Source organism: Chiloscyllium plagiosum, chromosome 33, assembly GCF_004010195.1.
Source record: "Chiloscyllium plagiosum isolate BGI_BamShark_2017 chromosome 33, ASM401019v2, whole genome shotgun sequence".
Classification (NCBI taxonomy): Eukaryota; Metazoa; Chordata; class Chondrichthyes; order Orectolobiformes; family Hemiscylliidae; genus Chiloscyllium; species Chiloscyllium plagiosum.
The window spans coordinates 34,780,150-34,800,515 of NC_057742.1; the positions used below are offsets into that span (position 1 = coordinate 34,780,150).

The 20,366-nt window shown below is 39.5% G+C and overlaps 1 protein-coding gene across 1 annotated transcript in view; it reads right to left on the reverse strand.

Annotated features, from left to right (window-relative positions):
• Positions 1 to 211: 211 nt before the first annotated feature.
• LOC122540014 (ADP-ribosylation factor 2-like) overlaps positions 212 to 20,366 on the reverse strand; it is a 40,320-nt gene continuing 20,165 nt past the window's right edge. The window contains exons 2-5 of the mRNA XM_043675301.1: positions 13,942 to 14,105; positions 12,752 to 12,862; positions 7,777 to 7,901; positions 212 to 1,992 (exon numbers count right to left, since the gene is read on the reverse strand). Coding sequence (XP_043531236.1) covers positions 1,831 to 1,992; positions 7,777 to 7,901; positions 12,752 to 12,862; positions 13,942 to 14,080 — 537 coding nt within the window. The 5' untranslated portion in view covers positions 14,081 to 14,105 and the 3' untranslated portion in view covers positions 212 to 1,830. The remainder of the gene's footprint in view (positions 1,993 to 7,776; positions 7,902 to 12,751; positions 12,863 to 13,941; positions 14,106 to 20,366) is intronic.

Below are 20,366 nucleotides of genomic sequence, written 5' to 3' on the forward strand. Positions count from 1 at the left end.
ACAAATTGTTGAAATATCGCATCTACCTTTTCTTTAAAGCAATGAAAGGTTAGATAATGAAACAATGAAATTTCAGTTATGGAATTCAATATATTACTTTACATGACAATTAGAGTGAACTTTTCAATTTTTAAAAAAGTCGATTTACCCCAGCATTGCACCTTCAATAACAGAGTAAATTGCCTTGACATAAATCAATACACTGAAAAGCTTAAAGGGAATTTAATTTTATTGACAAAAATATTTGCAACCATGTTCTTTTCTTTCACTTCCCTTAAACAGGTCTCAAAACCCAGCAGAAATTCAATTGTAAAGAGACATAGTAACACACTGGCATTAATAAGACTGGTTATTGGAATATATACTTCATACAAGTGCATCTTAACATAAGCTTTCAAATGAAAAAGCAAAGCTGTTTTTTTTTTCCAGACTAGACATTATATTTGCACCTCTTTTAATGTCTTTCATTTTAAGAAATCATTTTCACTGTTGATTTGACATGTAATGTCTGAATGAAATGTGCTTTCATATTATTTATAGGATTTAAGAAAACAAAGTATAAACAGAATTAAAATGTTGAGCAAGTTCAAATCTCATATCTGACTATTCACCTGAAATATTAACACACACAGCAGATGCTGCCAGACCAGCTCAGCATTTCCTGATTTTATTTCAGATGTTTACATCTTCAGTTTCTCACTGTTGTAAATTGATTCAGGCAATTCCCAACACACTCCTCTACTTTTATATTGCTGGTTAATATGATTGCCATTTGTATTTTAAAGTCAACTTGTGTTTTTTTTTAAGCTTTGCTCAGATTCAGAAGACATATGTATTCAAGAGGTCAATGGCATACAACATTTTATTTAAAATGGATACCCAATAATTTGATCAATCTTCAAAATAGCCTGAATGGTTTTCATATTTTTCACCAAGTATAATAAATATCATCGACATTTGTGAAGTTTACTAGAATACAGGTATACAATTTTAAATTTCCACCACCTTAAAGTTTAATTCCAAATGTATGTTAAAGAAAAGATCAAAAGAGCTTTTAAAATCACTGTGTTGCTGCATGGATAATGATGCAGTACCTTTGAGGGGTTGGTTCTTGGTATTTACAAGAAATATGGTTTGCTATGTCTTTTATGAACTGGACCCTTCACCCCTCTCCTGTAGTAAACACATACAAGTGTTGCCCTACATTCTTACAGAACTGCAGAATAGGAGCAGCAGCCTGAATGACCTCCATGCATTAATTGTAGTGCAGAATTTAAGTTTCTGCAAGGCCATAAATCTGTAACATTCAGTGCAAACCTCCTGTTATCAGCAATGCTTTTGTTGAGCAATGTTCTTTCCAGAGGTAACAAACCAAACAGACTCACGAGCAAATCATTTTTCTGGAAAATACATTCCCCTTTTCCTACTGCCACCAAGCTTTTCATGCAAGCAGTACAACAGAAAGATTAAATTCAAAAGCAAGGTTTGCAGTGCTCCCAAATTCCAAATCAATATTAGCTAGCAATCCAGCATTTCTCCCTGCTTCCCATCACCACAAGCTAGAAAATGGGCCTTTAAATAGCATCATGGTACTAATGTTTGAACAGCTAAATTACATGTTGCAAAATGATTTCAAGCCGACAAGTATTACTGACAACATTCCAAACGAGAACCATTCATCTATAATAAAATATTTTTGCAATTATTCATAATACCAATTCAAATCAGACCCTAACCCTGCATTATAAAAAGGCACATGGTGAGGAAATTGCTCCCACTCAACAAATTACACACAGGCACAACAGCTTAATTGGTCAATCTTCACGAAGATTATCGCTTTACAAATGTTTGTTGAGACAGCCAGTTAAGACCTTCATAAAGGCCCTCACCATTATTAGCACAGGTTGCCTGAACGTGCCATATTCGTTGACGCATTTGGTGCAGACTCAGCTTATCTGTGATCTCTGCAGGAGTCATTGCATTCGGCAAATCCTGCAAGGAGAACAATTACATTTTAATGAACACTCAGGATTGCTTTATAGAAACAGGGTCATTTACTCTGGCTTTGAATCATCTCAAGATGATTCATTATCATACTTCTCCAGCATCTGATTTTATGTCAGCTATTTCAAGGAAAGTGAGCCCGGTCAAGGGTTTATAGGAGTCAGAAATGGGTGGTGTCATTAATTTACTCTTCTCATCCTCACCGCTGCCAAGTCAGGAACAAAGCAATTGAAGGACTCAAATGCTATTTCAACTGAGATTTGACTCAGAGGAGAGCTTGTGACTTCATATTCAGATGATGACACTATTTTAATCTCCATTATACCACCAAACTCAGTTTAACTGCTGAAATATTCTTCAAAACATCCTCTAGTTTGACTATTCTAAATTTGTTATGTCCCACATTCTACTCTCCATAAACTTGGTCATCCAAAATTCTGCTGCCTTGCAACAAGTCCTGCTTAGATTTAGTAAAAGGTCCACTGCGCAATACTGATCCTAACACAAAATTTCCTGTTAAGCTTGAAAGTGGCATAATTCAAATCACATACTAGAATATTAAACATTAAAAAAGAACTTGAAAGTAAGAGCCAGCAAATAGTGGACAACATATAAAGAAGCAATTCAGGATATTCACAAAAACACTTTAAAACAAAAATCAAGCCAGACTCATCAGTGTCTACTCAGGAAATTAGCATACAATGTTACAAAAAAAATGACAGCAAGTCTGAGTACTGGGGCCTTTTAGAAGTCAGTGAGTAGTCAAAAAGGTTGATATTGGGAAAAAAAAACAATGACAGTAAGCTACCAAGGAATAGAAAAACAAGATTGTCAGAGTTTTTACAAATATAGAGAAAGGAAAAGAATAGCTAAAATAAACATTAGTTCTTCGATGCAGAGAAAGACAAAATTATGAGGAATGAAGACATGGTGGAAACTTTGAATACGGTGTGGCTGCCACAGTGGAAGACTACAACAGGCAAGAACCTAGGGACCAAAAGGAATGAGGAAATTGATATACCAGCTAACAAAAAGTATTAAGGGATTAATAACTCATATCCCTAGGATCTGAAGGCCTAAACCCCAGGCATCCAAACACAAAACAGTGGATGTGTTATGGTTTCACAAATTTACTTAGGTTTGTGAATAAGCCCATCAAATTCAAAGTTTGTAGGTGCAATATAGAGGTCTTAATGCATGTGGCAAAATAAATGAAGAGAACATAGTTTTACAAAAGAAAAGCTTGGACAAATTAATTTTTAAGGATATAACTAGTGCAGCAGAATATGTAATATACCTGGATTTTCAAATGACATTTGTTAAGCTGTCATGCCAAGGTTGGACTAATGGATGGAGCGTAATATAGTATGGAAAGGAACACTGGTTAACAGACAGACTACAAAATGGATCTAAACAGAGCATTTCCAAGTAGACAGGAAGTGAATAGTAGAGCGTCACAAAGATTAATGCTGAAGCCTTAGCTATTTAATCTATAGAAATGACAGAGACAGCAATATATTTGAGTTTGCTCATGATACAGACCCAAGTGGAAAGGTAAACTGTAAGGAAGTGTAAAGGTTCTTCAATTTGGAGCAAAAGTAATGAAGCAGAATATTTAAGATTTGGGAATCTTACAAGTGGTATTCAAAGGAGGCTTGGATGCACTCATACAATAAATGCACAAGTTAGCATGTGATGCAGCAAACAATTGATATATTGGCCTTTATAACAAGAAATAAATATAGCTAAAATTGTTCAAAGCTTTGCAAAATCACGGGCGGCACGGTGGCTCAGTGCTTAGCACTGCTGCCTCACAGCTCCAGGTTCGATACCAGCCTCAGGCGACTGACTGTGTGGAGTTTGCACATTCTCCCAGTGTCTGCGTGGGTTTCCTCCGGGTGCTCCGGTTTCCTCCCATAGTCCAAAGATGTGCTGGTTAGGTGAATTGGCCATGCTAAATTGCCCGTAGTGTTAGGTGAAGGAGCTCATGTAGGGGAATGCATATGGACGAGTTGCTCTTCGGAGGGTCGGTGTGGACTGTTGGGCCGAATGGCCTGTTTCCACACTGTGGGGAATCCAATCTAATCACAATACTGTACAGTTCTGGACTCCACATTTCCAAAATATATTTGTATGGAAGCAAATATTACCTAAATTAGCTTCTGGGAAGATTTTCCCTATAATTAGATGCTGAAAACATTGGATGTATTTTCCTTGGGAGGTGAGGAGAGAGTGAGGGGGAATTTCATCAAGACAAAATTCTGAAGGAGCTTGATATGAAATTTGAATCATAGGGTAAGAGTCCCCAGGATCAATATCAGGAGGAATTATCGCATCCAAAAAAGTTCTGAAGTTCTAAAACAGTCTATTCCAAAAGATTAGTGCATTCAGAAAGCGTGTGATTTCAAATAAACAAGTTGGATTAAAATCTGATATGGAGTGACTTCCGAATTTCTTTACTTGATGTCTCTTCCTGAGGCAAACTGCTAAACAGCTCATTTACTTAAGATGTGGTCAACTGACTGCCTCCACCACACTTCCAGACAGTGCAACGTCAGATTTTTGCTACTTTGCAAATCACTTTAAATCTGTGCCCTCTCATTTTGGATCACTTTACAACTGGAACATTGTCTCCCCATCTATCCTACCTACACATTTCATGATTTTGAAAACTTTTATCAGATCCCCTCTTAGTCTTCTTCTCTTTAAGGATACTGTCTCCAAACTCTAACTTATCCTCATCTCTGGAACCATTCTCAGAAACCTCTTCTGCACTTTCTCCCAAATGTGTTCACCCCCTTCTTACACTGTAGCATCAAACTGTACATAATACCCCTACTGAGGTCTAAGAAGTTTATTATACAAGTTCAGCATCACCTCCTTGCTCCTTTACTTTATGCCCCCATTAATAAAGCCCATGACCACATACCTTATTAGTTACTCTCTACCTGACCTGCCACCTTCAGCAATCTATGCACATATATATGTAGGTCTCTCTGCTCCTTTGTCTATGACACTACTACCTACCTGCTCACTCTACTGACTTGTTGATGGAGCTTTGGAGTTCAACGCTTCCATTTTATAATGCTTCCAAATTCTTATGGCCAAACAAAGTAAAACAGATAGTAATTGTTGCACTTCAAAATGATAAATCTAACACTCAACACATTCCTGTAGAAATGATTGACTATCAATAACCTTCAGCTCAATTGACACCTCCCATTTACAGCCACAGCCCTATTTCATATTTTAAAATGCCTTGAGGGTATTTATGCTGTTCATATAGTGTATATAGTCATATTTACTACATGTTCAAGTAAATTACTACATGTTTCAAACCTATAAATGAATCAGAATTTAGGACTTAGCTCATCTTTCATGTTAAACTCATGCAAACAAACAATCAATAAACCTAGTAGGATGACTTTCCCTATGACATCTTACAGCCATCTTTTCTGAAGCTTTTCCCTTATGAACCTCTAAGTAACTTAGACTACATTTCTTCTGCTCTGGTGTTTGAGACAGACAAATTGCAGTTATGTTACAGGCCTTACTCTGAGTGACCTGCTTCTCTCTGAAAGAAGTCAGCATTTTCATTAAATTTCTTGATAGCTTTCTTTCTAGGAAAGTCGATCCCAGTCACCCTACATTATTGAAGACTTTGTTGTGAGTGAATAGTCCATTTTATTTACAACTTTATTTTCTAAACCACTGAAATACTCACTTCAAGCAGTTTCAAACCTCTCATTGAAATATTAATTTCCAGGCAAATCACAATATACAATTATGCTTCCATATTAACTGTATGGAAATTTTAAAACTTGAAGCTTTATATGGTTCTGTCCACTTTAGAACCAAAGTTTTCAATCACGATCTTTTAGAAGATAGAGTCAAGAAAACAGTAAAAACTGTTCACAGGAAATAATAGCCATTACGCAGCTGGTATAAGTTTGTGGAGTCAAGGAATCATTCTAGAATTTAAAGCACAATTGGAAAGTATTATTTGAATGATTAACTGAAGTGCCACCCAGCCTTTCAGGGAGATTTAAACATTCTATATTATTCGAAGAACTACAGAAAAGCTTGTCACAGTATTTTGGCAAACTTTTATCTTTCATCAATGTTGGAGATAACTAACATTACCCGGAATCTACCTGGGCACAAATTATCTAAGTTTACTTATACAACATAAGCCACACTTCTAAAAATGTAGAGTGCTTCAAGTCATTCTGAACTCAAGACTTGGAGGTGCCGGTGTTGGACTGGGGTGGACAAAGTTAAAACGAAAAATCATAACAGGTTATAGTCCAACAGGTTTATTTGGAAACACCAGCTTTCAGAGTGCTGCTCCTTCACAACCACCTGAAGGAGTGGTGCTCCAAAAGCTAGTGCTTCCAAAGCAACCTGCTGGACTAGCACCTGGTGATACACGTCAAACGTGAGTACTGCAGATGCTGGAGATTAGAGCCAAGAGTGTGGCGCTGGAAAAGCACAGCCGTTCAGGAAGCATCTGAGCAGCAGGAAAATCGATGTTTTGGGCAAAATCCCTTCATAAGGAATGAGGCCGGGAGACTCGGGGGTGGACAGATAAATGGGACTGGTGAAATTCACATTGATGCCATGGGGTTGGACGGTCCTGAGGCAGAAGATAAGGCACTCTTTCTCCAGGCATCGGGTGGTAGGGGAATGGCGATGAAGGTGGCCCAGGACCTGCATGCCCTCCGCGAGCACAATGCTTCAGAGAACTCCTCTGGGACACCCGCACCAAATCAACCCCAGCGGCCCGTGGCTAAACATTTCAACTCCACCTCCCACTCTGCTGAGGATTTGCAGGTTCTGGGCCTTCCCCATTGCCAATCCCTTACCACCAGACACTTGGAGGAAGAACACCTCATTTTCTGCCTCAGGACCCTCCAACCCCGTGGCAATGTGGGTTTCACCAGGTTCCTCATTTCCTCTCCCCCGACCTTACCCCCAGTTCCAACCTTTCAGCTCAGCACCATCCTCATAACCCTTCCCACCTATCTGTTCCATCCTCCCCTATCACTTTTACTGCCACCTCCATCCACCTATTGCACTCTCAGCAACCTTCACCCCAGCCCCACCTTCCTCCCATTTATCTCTCCACCCCCAAGGCTCCCAGCCTCATCCCTGATGAAGGGCTTTTACCTAAGACGTCAATTTTCCTGCTCCTCAGATGCTGCCTGACTGGCTGCGTTTTTCCAGCACCACACTCTTGACATTATACATGTCTCTCTTTCCTTTCTTAAAGGGTGACATTATAATCAAGTCTAACCCTCTGAACATTTCTAGATTTCTTTCCTCCGTAAACAAAATCTGAACTGGAAACATTGACTTCTTTCTTTTTATTTGTTGTGGAAGCACAATGAAGCTAAATATCAAGTAATTTATTTAGCTGGGGTTCTTGATTACAGTATTACAATGGGCATAGGCTGCTGTAAAAGAGTCAAACTGAACAGCCTTAAGAGTAGGTAAAAACAAGGACTGCAGATGCTGGAAACCAGAGTCTAGATTAGAGTGGTGCTGGAAAAGCACAGCAGGTCAGGCAGCATCCGAGGAGCAGAAAATCGACGTTTCAGGCAAAAGCCCTTCATCAGGAATAGAGGCCTCTATTCCTGATGAAGGGCATTTGCCTGAAACGCCAATTTTCTTGCTCCTCAGATGCTGCCTGGCCTGCTGTGCTTTTCCAGCACCATTCTAACCTAGCCTTAAGAGTACGTCCATGAAAACTCCTTATGTGCCTCAACTCACCTGTTTATTGGCAAAGATTAACAACACAGCATCTCTTAGTTCATCTTCGGAGAGCATTCGACTTAGCTCATCCCTTGCCTCATTGATACGTTCTCGATCGTTGCTGTCGATAACGAATATTAAGCCTTAAAAGAGAAAGCATAGACTCCAAGAATGTGTCAACTGCATTTCCAATGACAAAATAGCAAGCGGAGACTTCAGAACATATTTTAAAATTACTTCAAACAGTTGCATGTTAACACGTTAGATAAAAAAACTTGAAAAATAAGTGAAATAGTTGCTCCACAAGAGATGATGCTGTTCATACATGCTCACTTTTAATTTCTAGAAAAATCCATGCAAGTCATTAGTTAGGATATAAAATATGCTGCCAATTCCCTATTGTCCACTTTTTACCTGGGCATTTTAAAAAAGGCACAAGAACATAGAACAATACAGCACAGAACAGGCCCTTCGGCCCACGATGTTGTGCCGAACATTTGTCCTAGCTTAAGCACCTATCCATGTACCTATCCAATTGCTGCTTAAAGGTCACCAATGATTCTGACTCTGCCACTCCCACAGGGAGCACATTCCATGCCCCCAACACTCTCTGGGTAAAGAACCTACCCCTGACATCCCCCCATACCTTAAATTTATGTCCCCTTGTAACACTGTTGTACCTGGGGAAAATGTCTCTGACTGTCTACTCTATCTATTCCCATGATCATCTTATAAACCTCTATCAAGTCACCCCTCATCCTTCGCCGTTCCAATGAGAAAAGGTCTAGCACTCTCAACCTAACCTCGTACGACCTATTCTCCATTCCAGGCAACATCCTGGTAAATCTCCTCTGCACCCTGTCCAAAGCTTCCACATCTTTCCTAAGATGAGGCGACCAGAACTGCACACAGTACTCGAAATGTGGCCTTACCAAGGTCCTGTACAGCTGCAACATCACTTCTCAAATTTTGAATTCGATCCCTCTGCTAATGAACGCTAATACACCATAGGCCTTCTTACAAGCTCTATCCACCTGAGTGGCAACTTTCAAAGATCTATGAACATAGACCCCAAGATCCCTCTGCTCCTTCACCTTACTAAGAACCTTACCATTAACCCTGTATTCCGCATTCTTATTTGTCCTTCCAAAATGGACTACCTCACACTTGACAGGGTTGAACTCCATCTGCCACTTCTCAGCCCAGCTCTGCATCATATCCAAGTCCCTTTGCAGCCGACAACAGCCTTTCTCACTATCCACAACTCCACCAATCTTCGTATCGTCTGCAAATTTACTGACCCACCCTTCGACTCCCTCTTCCAAGTCATTAATTAAAATTACAAACAGCAGAGGACCCAGAACTGATCCCTGCGGAACTCCACTTGTAACTGGGCTCCAGGATGAATATTTGCCATCTACCACCACTCTCTGACTTCGACCGGTTAGCCAGTTTTCTATCCAATTGGCCAAATTTCCCTCTATCTCATGCCTCCTGACTTTCCGCATAGGGGAACCTTATCAAATGCCTTACTAAAATCCATGTATACTACATCCACTGCTCTACCCTCATCCACATGCTTGGTCACCTCCTCAAAGAATTCAATAAGACTTGTAAGGCAAGACCTACCCTTCACAAATCCGTGCTGGCTGTCCCTAATCAAGCAGTGTCTTTCCAGGTACTCATGAATCCTATCCCTCAGTACACTTTCCATTACTTTGCCTACCACCCAAGTAATACTAATTGGCCTGTAATTCCCGGGGTTATTCCTATTCCCTTTTTTGAACAGGGGCACAACATTCACCACTCTCCAGTCCCCTGGTACCAGCCCCATTGACAGTGAAGATGAAAAGATCATTGCCAACGGCTCTGCAATTTCCTCTTGCTTCCCATATAATCCTAGGATATATACCGTCAGGCCCGGGGGACTTGCCTATCCTCAAGTTTTTCAAAATGCCCAACACATCTTCCTTCCTAATAAGTATCTCCTCTAGCTTCTACAGAACTTCTACAGTTTGCTCTTTCAAAGACATAACAAGTACAGGAATCAAATAAACTGCCTTGTCATGATTCTGATTGTATATGTATTGTGATTAAGCAGCAAAGCAAACGCAATTCTCAGCATCATTACAATTTACTGCTTGTGCAAAAATGATTAGACATGAATCTGGAATGCCAATTTTAACCAGCATTACCATGAAGGAGTAGGTAGATTAGAGTCAAACACCTGTTTTGGATTCCGCTAAGTTTTACAAAATTAAACAGTGCAGTGCAAAGAGGACTATGACCAAAACCTACACCACACTGTGGATGGCATGGTGGCTCAGTGGTTAGCACTGCTACCTCACAGTACCAGGGATCCATGTTCAATTCCAGCTCTGGGTGACTGTGAAATTCTTCCAGTGTCTGGATTGTGGGAGGAAACCCATGCAAAGAAATGTAGGTTATGTGGATTATCTATGGGCTGCAGGGATAGGGTAGAGGAATTGGTCTGAGTAAAATGCTGTTTAGAGGGTTGGTGTGGACTCAATGGTCCACGCTTCCACACAGTAGGGCTCCTATGTTTAAAAAATAAATAAATTTAGGCCTCAATTCCTTCTCACTTAAATAAAGGTGTATGAAAATTTCATAGCATTTTCCAGTAAAGCATTAGCACAAATCTGCTATGCAATATTGCCATCTTCCTCATTTTCAAAATTGCACCTTACACTATGCTAAAGTTAAAAAGTGGCAAAAGGTAGATACAATAGGTTTCAAGCAACCAGTGGGTTAGACAAGGACAAAATGAAGGTCTGGTGAAAAACAGGAGACAGTTTTTTTTGTGGCTCAAGGAAATAGTGATGGGGCAAGAATAGAAATAAAATATTGGAGATAGCGAGGTGATGTAAAGGAAAAACTGTTGAAATTATAAATTTGGTCAGGAAGAGGAGAATGGTGGTGAATGGATACCCATAGTTGGAATTTCTGATCCTTAATGAAAAATAGAAATTTCTTGTCTACTGTGGAGCCTTGAGATAGTGAATTGATGCTGTCAAGAGGTTGCTCAGTGGGATTGCATGACACCAATGGTTCTTGGGAAGTGGTTGTCTGAATATTGAAAGACAGAATTTCAACAAGCAATAAGTCAGAGTCAAAAACTGTTGCCAAGGAAGGAAATGTGACTATGAAAGTGAGTTTGGATAGATATCTGATCAAATGAAAATGGAACTGGAAAGCTAAGGTGGTGATTAAGATAAAAGAGACAAACAAAAATCCAATTTGAGAAAAAAAACTGAAATTTTCCTGAAGATAGGCAGAAAAGTGGCAATGAATAGATATTAACTGAAAACAGAAACTTGAAGATGTAATTAATCTGAAATAAGTATTTTGGAAAGAGTTAAATCAAACATCTTCTGTAGGGATGAAAACATAACATTGCAGGTCAACAACCTTTCATCATAATGTTAAAGACGTAGTTGGTTTTGGCTGTTTTCACTGCTGAGCAAAGCTCGACAGAAGCTCAAGAGACAACAGCTTAACTTTAACTTAGCTTCTTGACAGTCTTGCTGATTCAACACAGAATTCAACAACTTCAGACCACAAACACTACTCACTCCATTTTGTTTTCATGCTGCTCTTATTTTTGCTATCAGCTTGCATCAGAAACTTTCTTTTCTTGCTGTATCATGCTTTGGTCATGCAAGATTGAATGACAATCATTCATCATGTCTTCCACCCAATCACAGTCCTCCTTCTGTCCTTGTCCCACCTACCTATCATTTGCTCAGAACCTCTAACTTTTCTCAGTCTGACTAAATCACAGACCAGAAATTTTAAGTGTTTCTTTGTCAAGGTGATCCAGCAATCTGATTTTACAGATTTCCAGCATCAGTAGCACTGATTTTTAGGTATATACACTTGCTAATTTTAGTTAAAATATGTATAAAGAGTTATCTATAACAGTCAACAGAATTCTTAATCTAAAAGCAATAACATCGAGTAAATATAACTACATACATTCCAACTGAAAGTTAATTGACAGGTTTTTATGGTTATCAGCTTCTGAAGGCATATTCCTATGCTCAGTGCTCTAAGTCGGATGGTCATGCCCTCCAAGATTTAAACAAACTCAAACTTCAGTGCAATGTATATAGGCTCCTTTGCAGATGAAGACATTAAACTCAAAGGACACAAGAGATTCCACCTCATTTTCTTTTGACATGGAATGTTGTATTATAGGATTGTTTGCCTAACTGTCAATAGTAGTAAAGTACAAGAAAACAGTAACCATTAAGCGCAACTCCTGGTTAGAAAACATATTCTATAAACACATGCTGCTGCTGCTTCTTTAAAAAAAGGTTATGTTGTCCCTGTTTTTTTTTTTGCAGGGGATCATAAAGACACAGGTTCCAAAATATTTGGGGTTACCTACTTAAAGAAGCTTTGAAGTTTTTCAAAACTACTTGTACAATGAGGTGAGTGGCCAGTTCTCTCAGCTTAGCTTTTCTCCGGTTTGGTTTGGCTTGGCTTGGGTTTTGGCAGTCTGGCTGTTCGGAGCAAGCAGTCAATTTTGAGGCTACTGGTCAAATAAACAGCCAAATGAAAGATGTTCTATGCTAAAGCTCTCTGCCATCTCTTTCTTTCTCTCTCCTTCCTCGAAGAGGGAGTGTTTCCTTTTTTGCCAAGGGGTGTGTTTGGGGATTGTTGCAAGTAGTTGGAACAAAATCATTAAGTTGAGATAATCTGCTGGGTTTTTGGATGGGTTAAGGTATTCTATATTTGCTTCTCTTTTGTTGGTTTCATTTGGGAAACAGAAATAAATTCTGCTTTGTTTAAAACTAAGTGGTTGGGCCAGCTGCATCACTCCTAAAATATCCACTATACACCTGCTAGATAGAATCCAGGCTACTTTCTTGAAATGTTTTCAAGAGGTCTGGCCTGGTCCATAACACGAAAGAGAAAGGTGAAAAATATTCCCATTTCATATACATCTGTGGGAATTTTCAATTCATACCTTGTGTGTTCTGGAAATAGTGCTTCCAGAGTGTTCTAATTTTGTCTTGACCACCAACATCCCAAACTGTGAAGCTTATATTTTTGTATTCTACTGTTTCCACATTAAAGCCTGCAACACAATAAATAAAAAATAACTATTACAATTCATACTAAATTTAAATCAAAGCACAAAGTACATGAGGAAAGGAAAGCAACAACCATTCAATACTATGCACCCCTTCCCAACAGGAACTGTTTCAGAAACTAATTTGAAGTTGAATTAGGAGTCATGACAGATCATACTGTTATCCCTACAAAAAAAAACCCTGCAAAAATATATTGTTTTAAAAAAAAAGTCAAATTTTAAGTTTGGAGAAATAACCATGATTAGTGACATTGCAATAATTCGCTGGCCAAAAATGGAAACCAATGGCAAGATAAATTAGCATTTGATTCAGACATAAGCAACTGACTCCAAGCAGTATCAGCATAATAACTTCTTGAAGCAGAGATTTTGTATTTTCTGAACTGAATAAATTTGTCAAAGACTCAGTTTGAAGCAATTAAATTTCAACTGCAGCTGGTCTCTAAATTTAATTTAGGTTAAACAATTTTTACTCCACAACTCTAATGCAAGAAGACAGAGTATAATGAATAACAACCAAGGGTAGTTATTGTTTGGAGCTCAGTCACTCTGCTCTGCCAGGGTTAAAATAGAATATAGAAAAAAAAAATCATCTACTCTGCAATCCCTTTAAGGGCTACTGCAGGACTGGCATAAATTAGGCTGATAGCATGTTCCACCTAACTTCCCTCTGCTCACATTTTCAGAAGGATCCTTCCATTATTTTTCATACTGCTACTAGATAGGCTTAAAAACAGGTGGTGTCCAATAGAAAGCTGCCGGACCTCTCAAATTAGCCAGATCATGAGTGAAGAAGTTGGTTTGACTGCACCAATGTTGGAAGCAAGAAAAAAAGTCACTCAGCATGTTTAAATGACAATTGCAGAGTATGGTCCACACCACCAGCTGGCATGTTGATTCAGGCCACCACGTAAACTGAGTTCTAAAGGTGCATAATATTGACAAATCTGTTTACCCATTTCATAAATTTAACTTCTTTAGCATCAAATAGGACTTCATTTTCCTGAAGTGAATATGCCTCAATTCAAATCATTTTCATTTTTCAGAAAAATATCAGCCCTTACCAATAGTGGGAATAGTTGTTACAACTTCTCCAAGTTTGAGTTTATACAGGATTGTAGTTTTGCCTGCTGCATCAAGCCCCACCATAAGAATTCGCATTTCCTTCTTCGAAAGACCAAATAAACTCAGTAATATTCCCATGCTGTCTTCACTTTACTGATCAGCTCTTTAAAAAAAAAAGAAAAACAACTTAATGTCAAACAAGTGTGACTAACAATTGAATTTTCTGAAGCAGTAACGAAGAGGATTGATGAGAGCAGAGCAGTGGACGTGATCTGTATGGACTTCAGCAAGGTGCACCGACAAGGTTAGCAAGGTCAGATCACATGGAATACAAGGAATGTCATCCCATTCTCCACCCCCACCCCACAATCGAAGCAAAACGCTCACAGACAGTATAGTTTTACCTCCATCTTTATTCCGGGCCTTGGAGGGAGAGAGAATGATCACCCATGTGCACAGAGACAAGTTCACGGTTTTCTCTGGAGTACCAGTTTCTCAATGAGCTATATAGTTATTTTACAGGGAGGGGCATCCAGATAAGGCAACATACATATTGATTGGGTGACTGTTACAATCGAGTATCAACACTAAATATCAAGCCATTTGCTGTTCCAATGAATGTTCTTAACCTTGTTAACTGGCTTCACATAATGAATACTTTTCAACTGACCTTCCATACTGAATGCGTCCAATATTGTTAAATGGCTCTACATAATAACTGCTTTTCCACCTTGTTAACCGATTACCCTTGCCTCCAGCACCCCATTGTTAACTAAGTTCTTATCTCGGTCATGCTCAGATGAACCTCTTGTTTCACAAAACTCAGAATAACTCTTTTCCTGCCTGCTTATACACATTCTCAGGAGAACTAACCATTTAGATACAGAACTGGCTCAAAGATAGAGGACAGAGGCTGGTGGTGGAAGGTTGCTTTTAAGACTAGAGTCCTGTGACCAGTGGCATGCCACAAGGATTAATACAGGGTCCACTGCTTTCCATCATTTATATAAATGATTTGGATGTGAGCATAAGAGGTATAATTAGTAAGCTTGCTGATGACACCAAAATTGGAAGTGTAGTGGACAGTGAAAAAGGTTGCCTCAAAGTCTGGGATCTTGATCAAATGGGCCAATGAGTGGCAGATGAGAGTTTAACAAATGTGAGGTGCTGCATTTTGGAAAGACAAATCAGGCAGGACTTATACTCTTAATGGTAAGTCCTGGGGAGTGTAGCTGAACAAAGACCTTCGAGTACAGGCTCATAGTTCCTTAAAAGTTGATTCACACATAGACAGGATAATGAAGGAGGAGATTGGTGTGCTTGCCTTTATTGGTCAGTGCATTGTGTGTAGAAACTGAAAGGTCAGGGAGGGTGCACAGGATAATGGTTTGGAATAGTACATTCAATTTTGATCTCCCTGCGATAAGGAAGATATTGAGAAACTTGAAAGGGTTCAAAACGATATAGAAAGATGTTGCCAGAGTTGGGGTGTTTGAGCTATAGGGAGGTTGAATTGGCTGGGACTATTTTTCTGGAGCATCAGAGGTTGAGGGGTGACCTTATGGAAGTTTATGAAATTATGAGGGGCACGGATATGGCAAAAAGACGAGGTCTTTACCATGAGGTGGGGTATCTAAAACCAGAGGGCATAGTTGAGGGGAAAGATTTAAAAGGGACCCAACGGGCAATTTTTTCACACGGAGTGGTCCATGTATGGAATGACTTGCCAGAGGAATGGATGCTGGCACAATTATAACATTTAAAAGGCATCTGGATAGGTATATGAGTAGGAAAGGTTTGGAGGGATGTGGGACAATGTTGGCAAATGGGACTAGATTAATTTAAAATAGCTGGTCAGCATGGACGAGTTGAACCGAAGGGTCTGTTTCCATGCTCTACATCTGTATAACTCTGACTCTGCTATTGCATGCCTTCCAGATGCACAGCCACTTCACAAAGATGAACACAGTCATGCTACATTGGAGATGGGAGGTAAAAGCATAAATAAAGAATAGTCCACTTAGCCTTTCAAGTCCACTTTATCAATGTGATCATGGCTGACCATTTACTACAACACCATTTTACTGCACTACCCCTTTAGTTCTTGAGTTTTAATACATAGAAACTTATCAATCTATGTCCAGAATATAGGCAAATGACTCAGCTTTTGCAGTTTGCAGAAAGTTCTGACCTCAGTGGGGAAAAAAATACCTTTTCAGTCTTAAGTAATCAGCCCCTTATTCTGAGACCACATTCTAGACTGAGCACCATACCCATCCCACAGCCAGAGTAAACATCTCTCCTGAATCTAATCTATTGTTCCTGGAAGAAGCTTAGGTGCTTAATCTAGATCTCGTCTCTTTTAGTCTTTGCTCATAGGACAGTCCTTGCAGCTAAGAATTAATTTGGAGAAACCCTCGTCACATTTTAAAGTGTGTTTTTCTGTATGTAATAACGAGGAAACTACATATTCTCTAAATGTAGTCCCACCAAACCTCTATACAATTACCATTGTTGTCCTGCTCCGCCCCCCCCGCTTCCTCAGTCGAAGCAAAACGTTCAGAGATACAGTATAGTTTTACCTCCTCCATCTTTATTCCGGGCCCTGAAGGGAGAGAGAACTATTGCCCATGTGCACAGAGACATGAGTTCACGGTCTTCTCTGGAATAGCAGTTTCTCGATGAACTATATAGTCATTTTACAGGGAGGAGCATCCAAACAAGGCAACATACATGTTGATTGGGTGACCATTACAATCAGCGAGTTGTCAATAGTAAAGATTAAGCCATCTGCTGTTACACAATGAATGCTCTTAACTTTAACTAGCTTCACACAATGAATGCTGAAAATGTGTTGCTGGAAAAGCGCAGCAGGTCAGGCAGCATCCAGGGAACAGGAGAATCGACGTTTCGGGCATAAGCCCTTCTTCAGGAATGGCTCCATTCCTGAAGGGCTTATGCCTTTCTCCTCCTTCACACAATGAATACCTTTCACTTTGTTAAACTGACTTTACATACTGAATGCTTCTAATATTGTTAAACGGCTCTACATAATGACTCCTTTTCCACCTTGTTAACCCACTACCCTTGCCTGCAGCACCCCAGTGTAAACTGCAAGCTCTTATCTGATCTGAGCCATGCTCAGCTGAACCTCGTTTCACAAAACTCAATTTAGCTCTTTCCCTACCCGCTCATACTCTATACACATTCTCATTCACTGCTTTTATCATTTCATGATAACCGATAACATTACCAGCTTTCATAAAACTGAGAGCCAGTATTTATGTTTTTGTGCAGCATACAATGGATTATAACAAAAATTGCTAGTCCGTAACAGTAAATAGAATTTGAAGAATCCTCCCGTACGTAAAAAATTCACCAGTAAAGTTCTTAAATCCACTGCCCTTAGTGACCACTCCATCCCCTCCAAGTCGAGTGGAAACAAGACAGTTCTCCAAAATCTCCTTAAATAAAGTCCAACTTGAAAACAAAATTCAGTTTGTCCTTCTGCATCTCTTACAGATCTGATTTCTTAGATAAGGGCAGTTAAATGCTTCACAAAACTGATGAGTCTTCTGTCCTTGCAGAGATGCTTTAGATAGAGGATACCAGTGCATCTGAGTGTTCAGTACAGCAGCTGCAGGCTAGGTCAACGTAGCATTCTTTGCTGCGTCTGCTTCTGCTCTGCTGTTAAATGTAACAAAGCCAACTGGCTGTTGTGATATTAGCTTGATCAATGAACCTTCATATCCATTAAATGACTGAAAGACAAGGTAAAGCTCACGTGGTTTAATGTCTGTGGGAAGGCCACTGACAAAAAGCATACCGACCTCCTCTTACTGTTGTTAGCTTCTTCACTTTGTGTTTATGACGGAGGAGCTGATTGAATCCACTGGATCAGGTTGTGGAGGGGTGGGCAGTAGTGCAAAGGTGTGCTTTACCTGTGAATGGAGAAACTCTAGAGAAAATATTAGCTACTGAAAGCATCTTTGAATTTCCTCTGATTCCTTCCTTGCCAAGGTGGTTATCAATATGAAGACAGTTGCACATTTAACTACACTAACTTGTGTCTGCTTATTTCAACCTTCTTTGAATTCTTGAAGTCTGTTACTCTGTTCACTATTTATTTATGACATTAGCAAGTTTTATACAATCCATTAACTTCTAAAATTGTACTGCCTAAAAAATTCAAACAATCAACAGCCCTAAAATCAAACCCCCAGGGGACCCCATTCAGGTTATTCAAGAATTAATTTTCCTTTAGCAAATTGATACTTGGCTAATGTGAAAGCTGTCAGGAAAAGTATTTCAAAACACTGGAAGAGCAAGAAAACAAAACGTTTCCTGTGCTTTAGCAAATGATAAGATAGTTTCAGTTTCGATTTAAACCTCAAATTTTCGTGGGAAACAAATGCTGATTATTTTAATATATGTTCTCCAAATGAAACTTCCTAAGTAAAACAGTCGGAATTACAGTGGCAACTTTGGTAGAGATCAACATTCTTTGAATGAATGATATGAAGGGTGGCTAATGAAGTTTTAACAATAATTAACAGAACCGAAACAGCTCAGTCGCAAGTTCTAATATTCTTAAAATCTTAAGAAAACATCAAACTCAAAATGCATTCTTTTTGGGAACACACTGCATTAAAAACACAGCAATGATAGGTTAATACAATACTCTCATCTGGCTAAAGCATGACCACTGACTCAACTTTTTTTTTAAAACAGACATTGCAGAATTTGAAACAAATCAGAGGCTCAACGCACTCAATTTGTTTTAAGGTTATAAGTTTAACAATTTTAAAAAGGATAAGGCTGTAAAATTTCAATGTAAAAACAAAAGATGCCCCATTACATAGCCCACAAAACACACTGAATCGAGATCCTGATTCAAATAAGATAAAACAGTTACTTCAAAGGATTTTCCGAACCAGTATTTTAATAAACCAAACAAACATTTAAACATCAAACACTCTCAGCGCGGCACAATTTACATTGAGACTTTCCTTTTTAACTCAAGTACAATCTTAAGATTTCAGCATTTCTGATTTTTTTTAATGAAATTACATTTATAAAAAGAAAGCCCTCGCACAGATTGCATGGCGCTGCAGTCCAAGCTCCTCTCTTTCCCCAGAACAAAGACTCTCAGAGCCTCAAATTTTGCCACTTTCTCATATTATTCCTCACGGGGGATCAAACCCTACTTAAATGCAGAGAGCTCAAACCCCAGCACAACGCGGAGGACTTGAACTCAAATTAACCCATCCAAGAGACTCAAACCCTATTAACACGCAGGGAACTCAAACCTCAATTATACGTACATCCCCCATCCCTTGTACTCGAACTCCAACTACACCCTCCCTCCAGTGCAATGCAGAGGACTGGAACCTCATTTTGTCAGCGCTCTTACGAAACGGTCTCTCAACTAAACTAATTACCGTTCAAGGAATCCATAGAATAGAGAGCAATCAAGCGAGGAGACGGTCTCCGGCAGACAGGAATATGGAGAGGGACCAAGGTTTAAAATCCAACCTTGTGGGCCCGTCTGTCTCAAGACACCAATGGTCCAGGTGACACTGTCTGACGGTAACTATTCGTTTGGATCCTGCCGACTACGCCAATATTATCCTCCTGTTCCCCTCCCCTCAGGGGAAGCAAAACGCCCACAGGGACAGTATAGTTTTACCTCCATCTTTATTCTGGGCCTTGGAGGGAGATAGAACAATTGCCCATGTGCACAGAGACATGAGTTCACTGTTTTCTTTGGATAGCAGTTCCTCAAACTATATAGTCATTTCACAGGGAGGAGCATCCAGATAAGGCAACATTCATATTGATTGGGTGACATTACAACCAGAGAGTATCAATAGTAAACATTAAGCCATCTGCTGTTACACAATGAATGTTCTTATATGCAACCTGAACTGGTTGCATATAATGAATATTTTTCCACATTGTTAACCCATTACCCTTGCCTGCACCCCATTGTTAACCGCAAGATCTTATCTGAGCCATGCTCAGCTGAACCTCTTTCACAAAACTCAGAACTTAACTCTGCCCCTACTTGCTTATATCCGATACACATTCTCACCATAAGACATACTTACTCCCCTTGTCATAAAGGCTATTACACAATTTACTTGCTGTACCTGCATAGGGTCAGAGAGATGTACAAGCATGGAAACAGACCCTTCGGTCCAACCCGTCCATGCCGACCAGATATCCCAACTCAAACTAGTCCCACCTGCCAGCACCCGGCCCATATCCCTCCAAACCCTTCCTATTCATATACCCATCCAAATGCCTCTTAAATATTGCAATTGTACCAGCCTCCACCACATCCTCTGGCAGCTTATTCCATACACGTACCACCCTCTGCATCAAAAAGTTGCCCCTTAAGTCTCTTTTATATCTTTCCCCT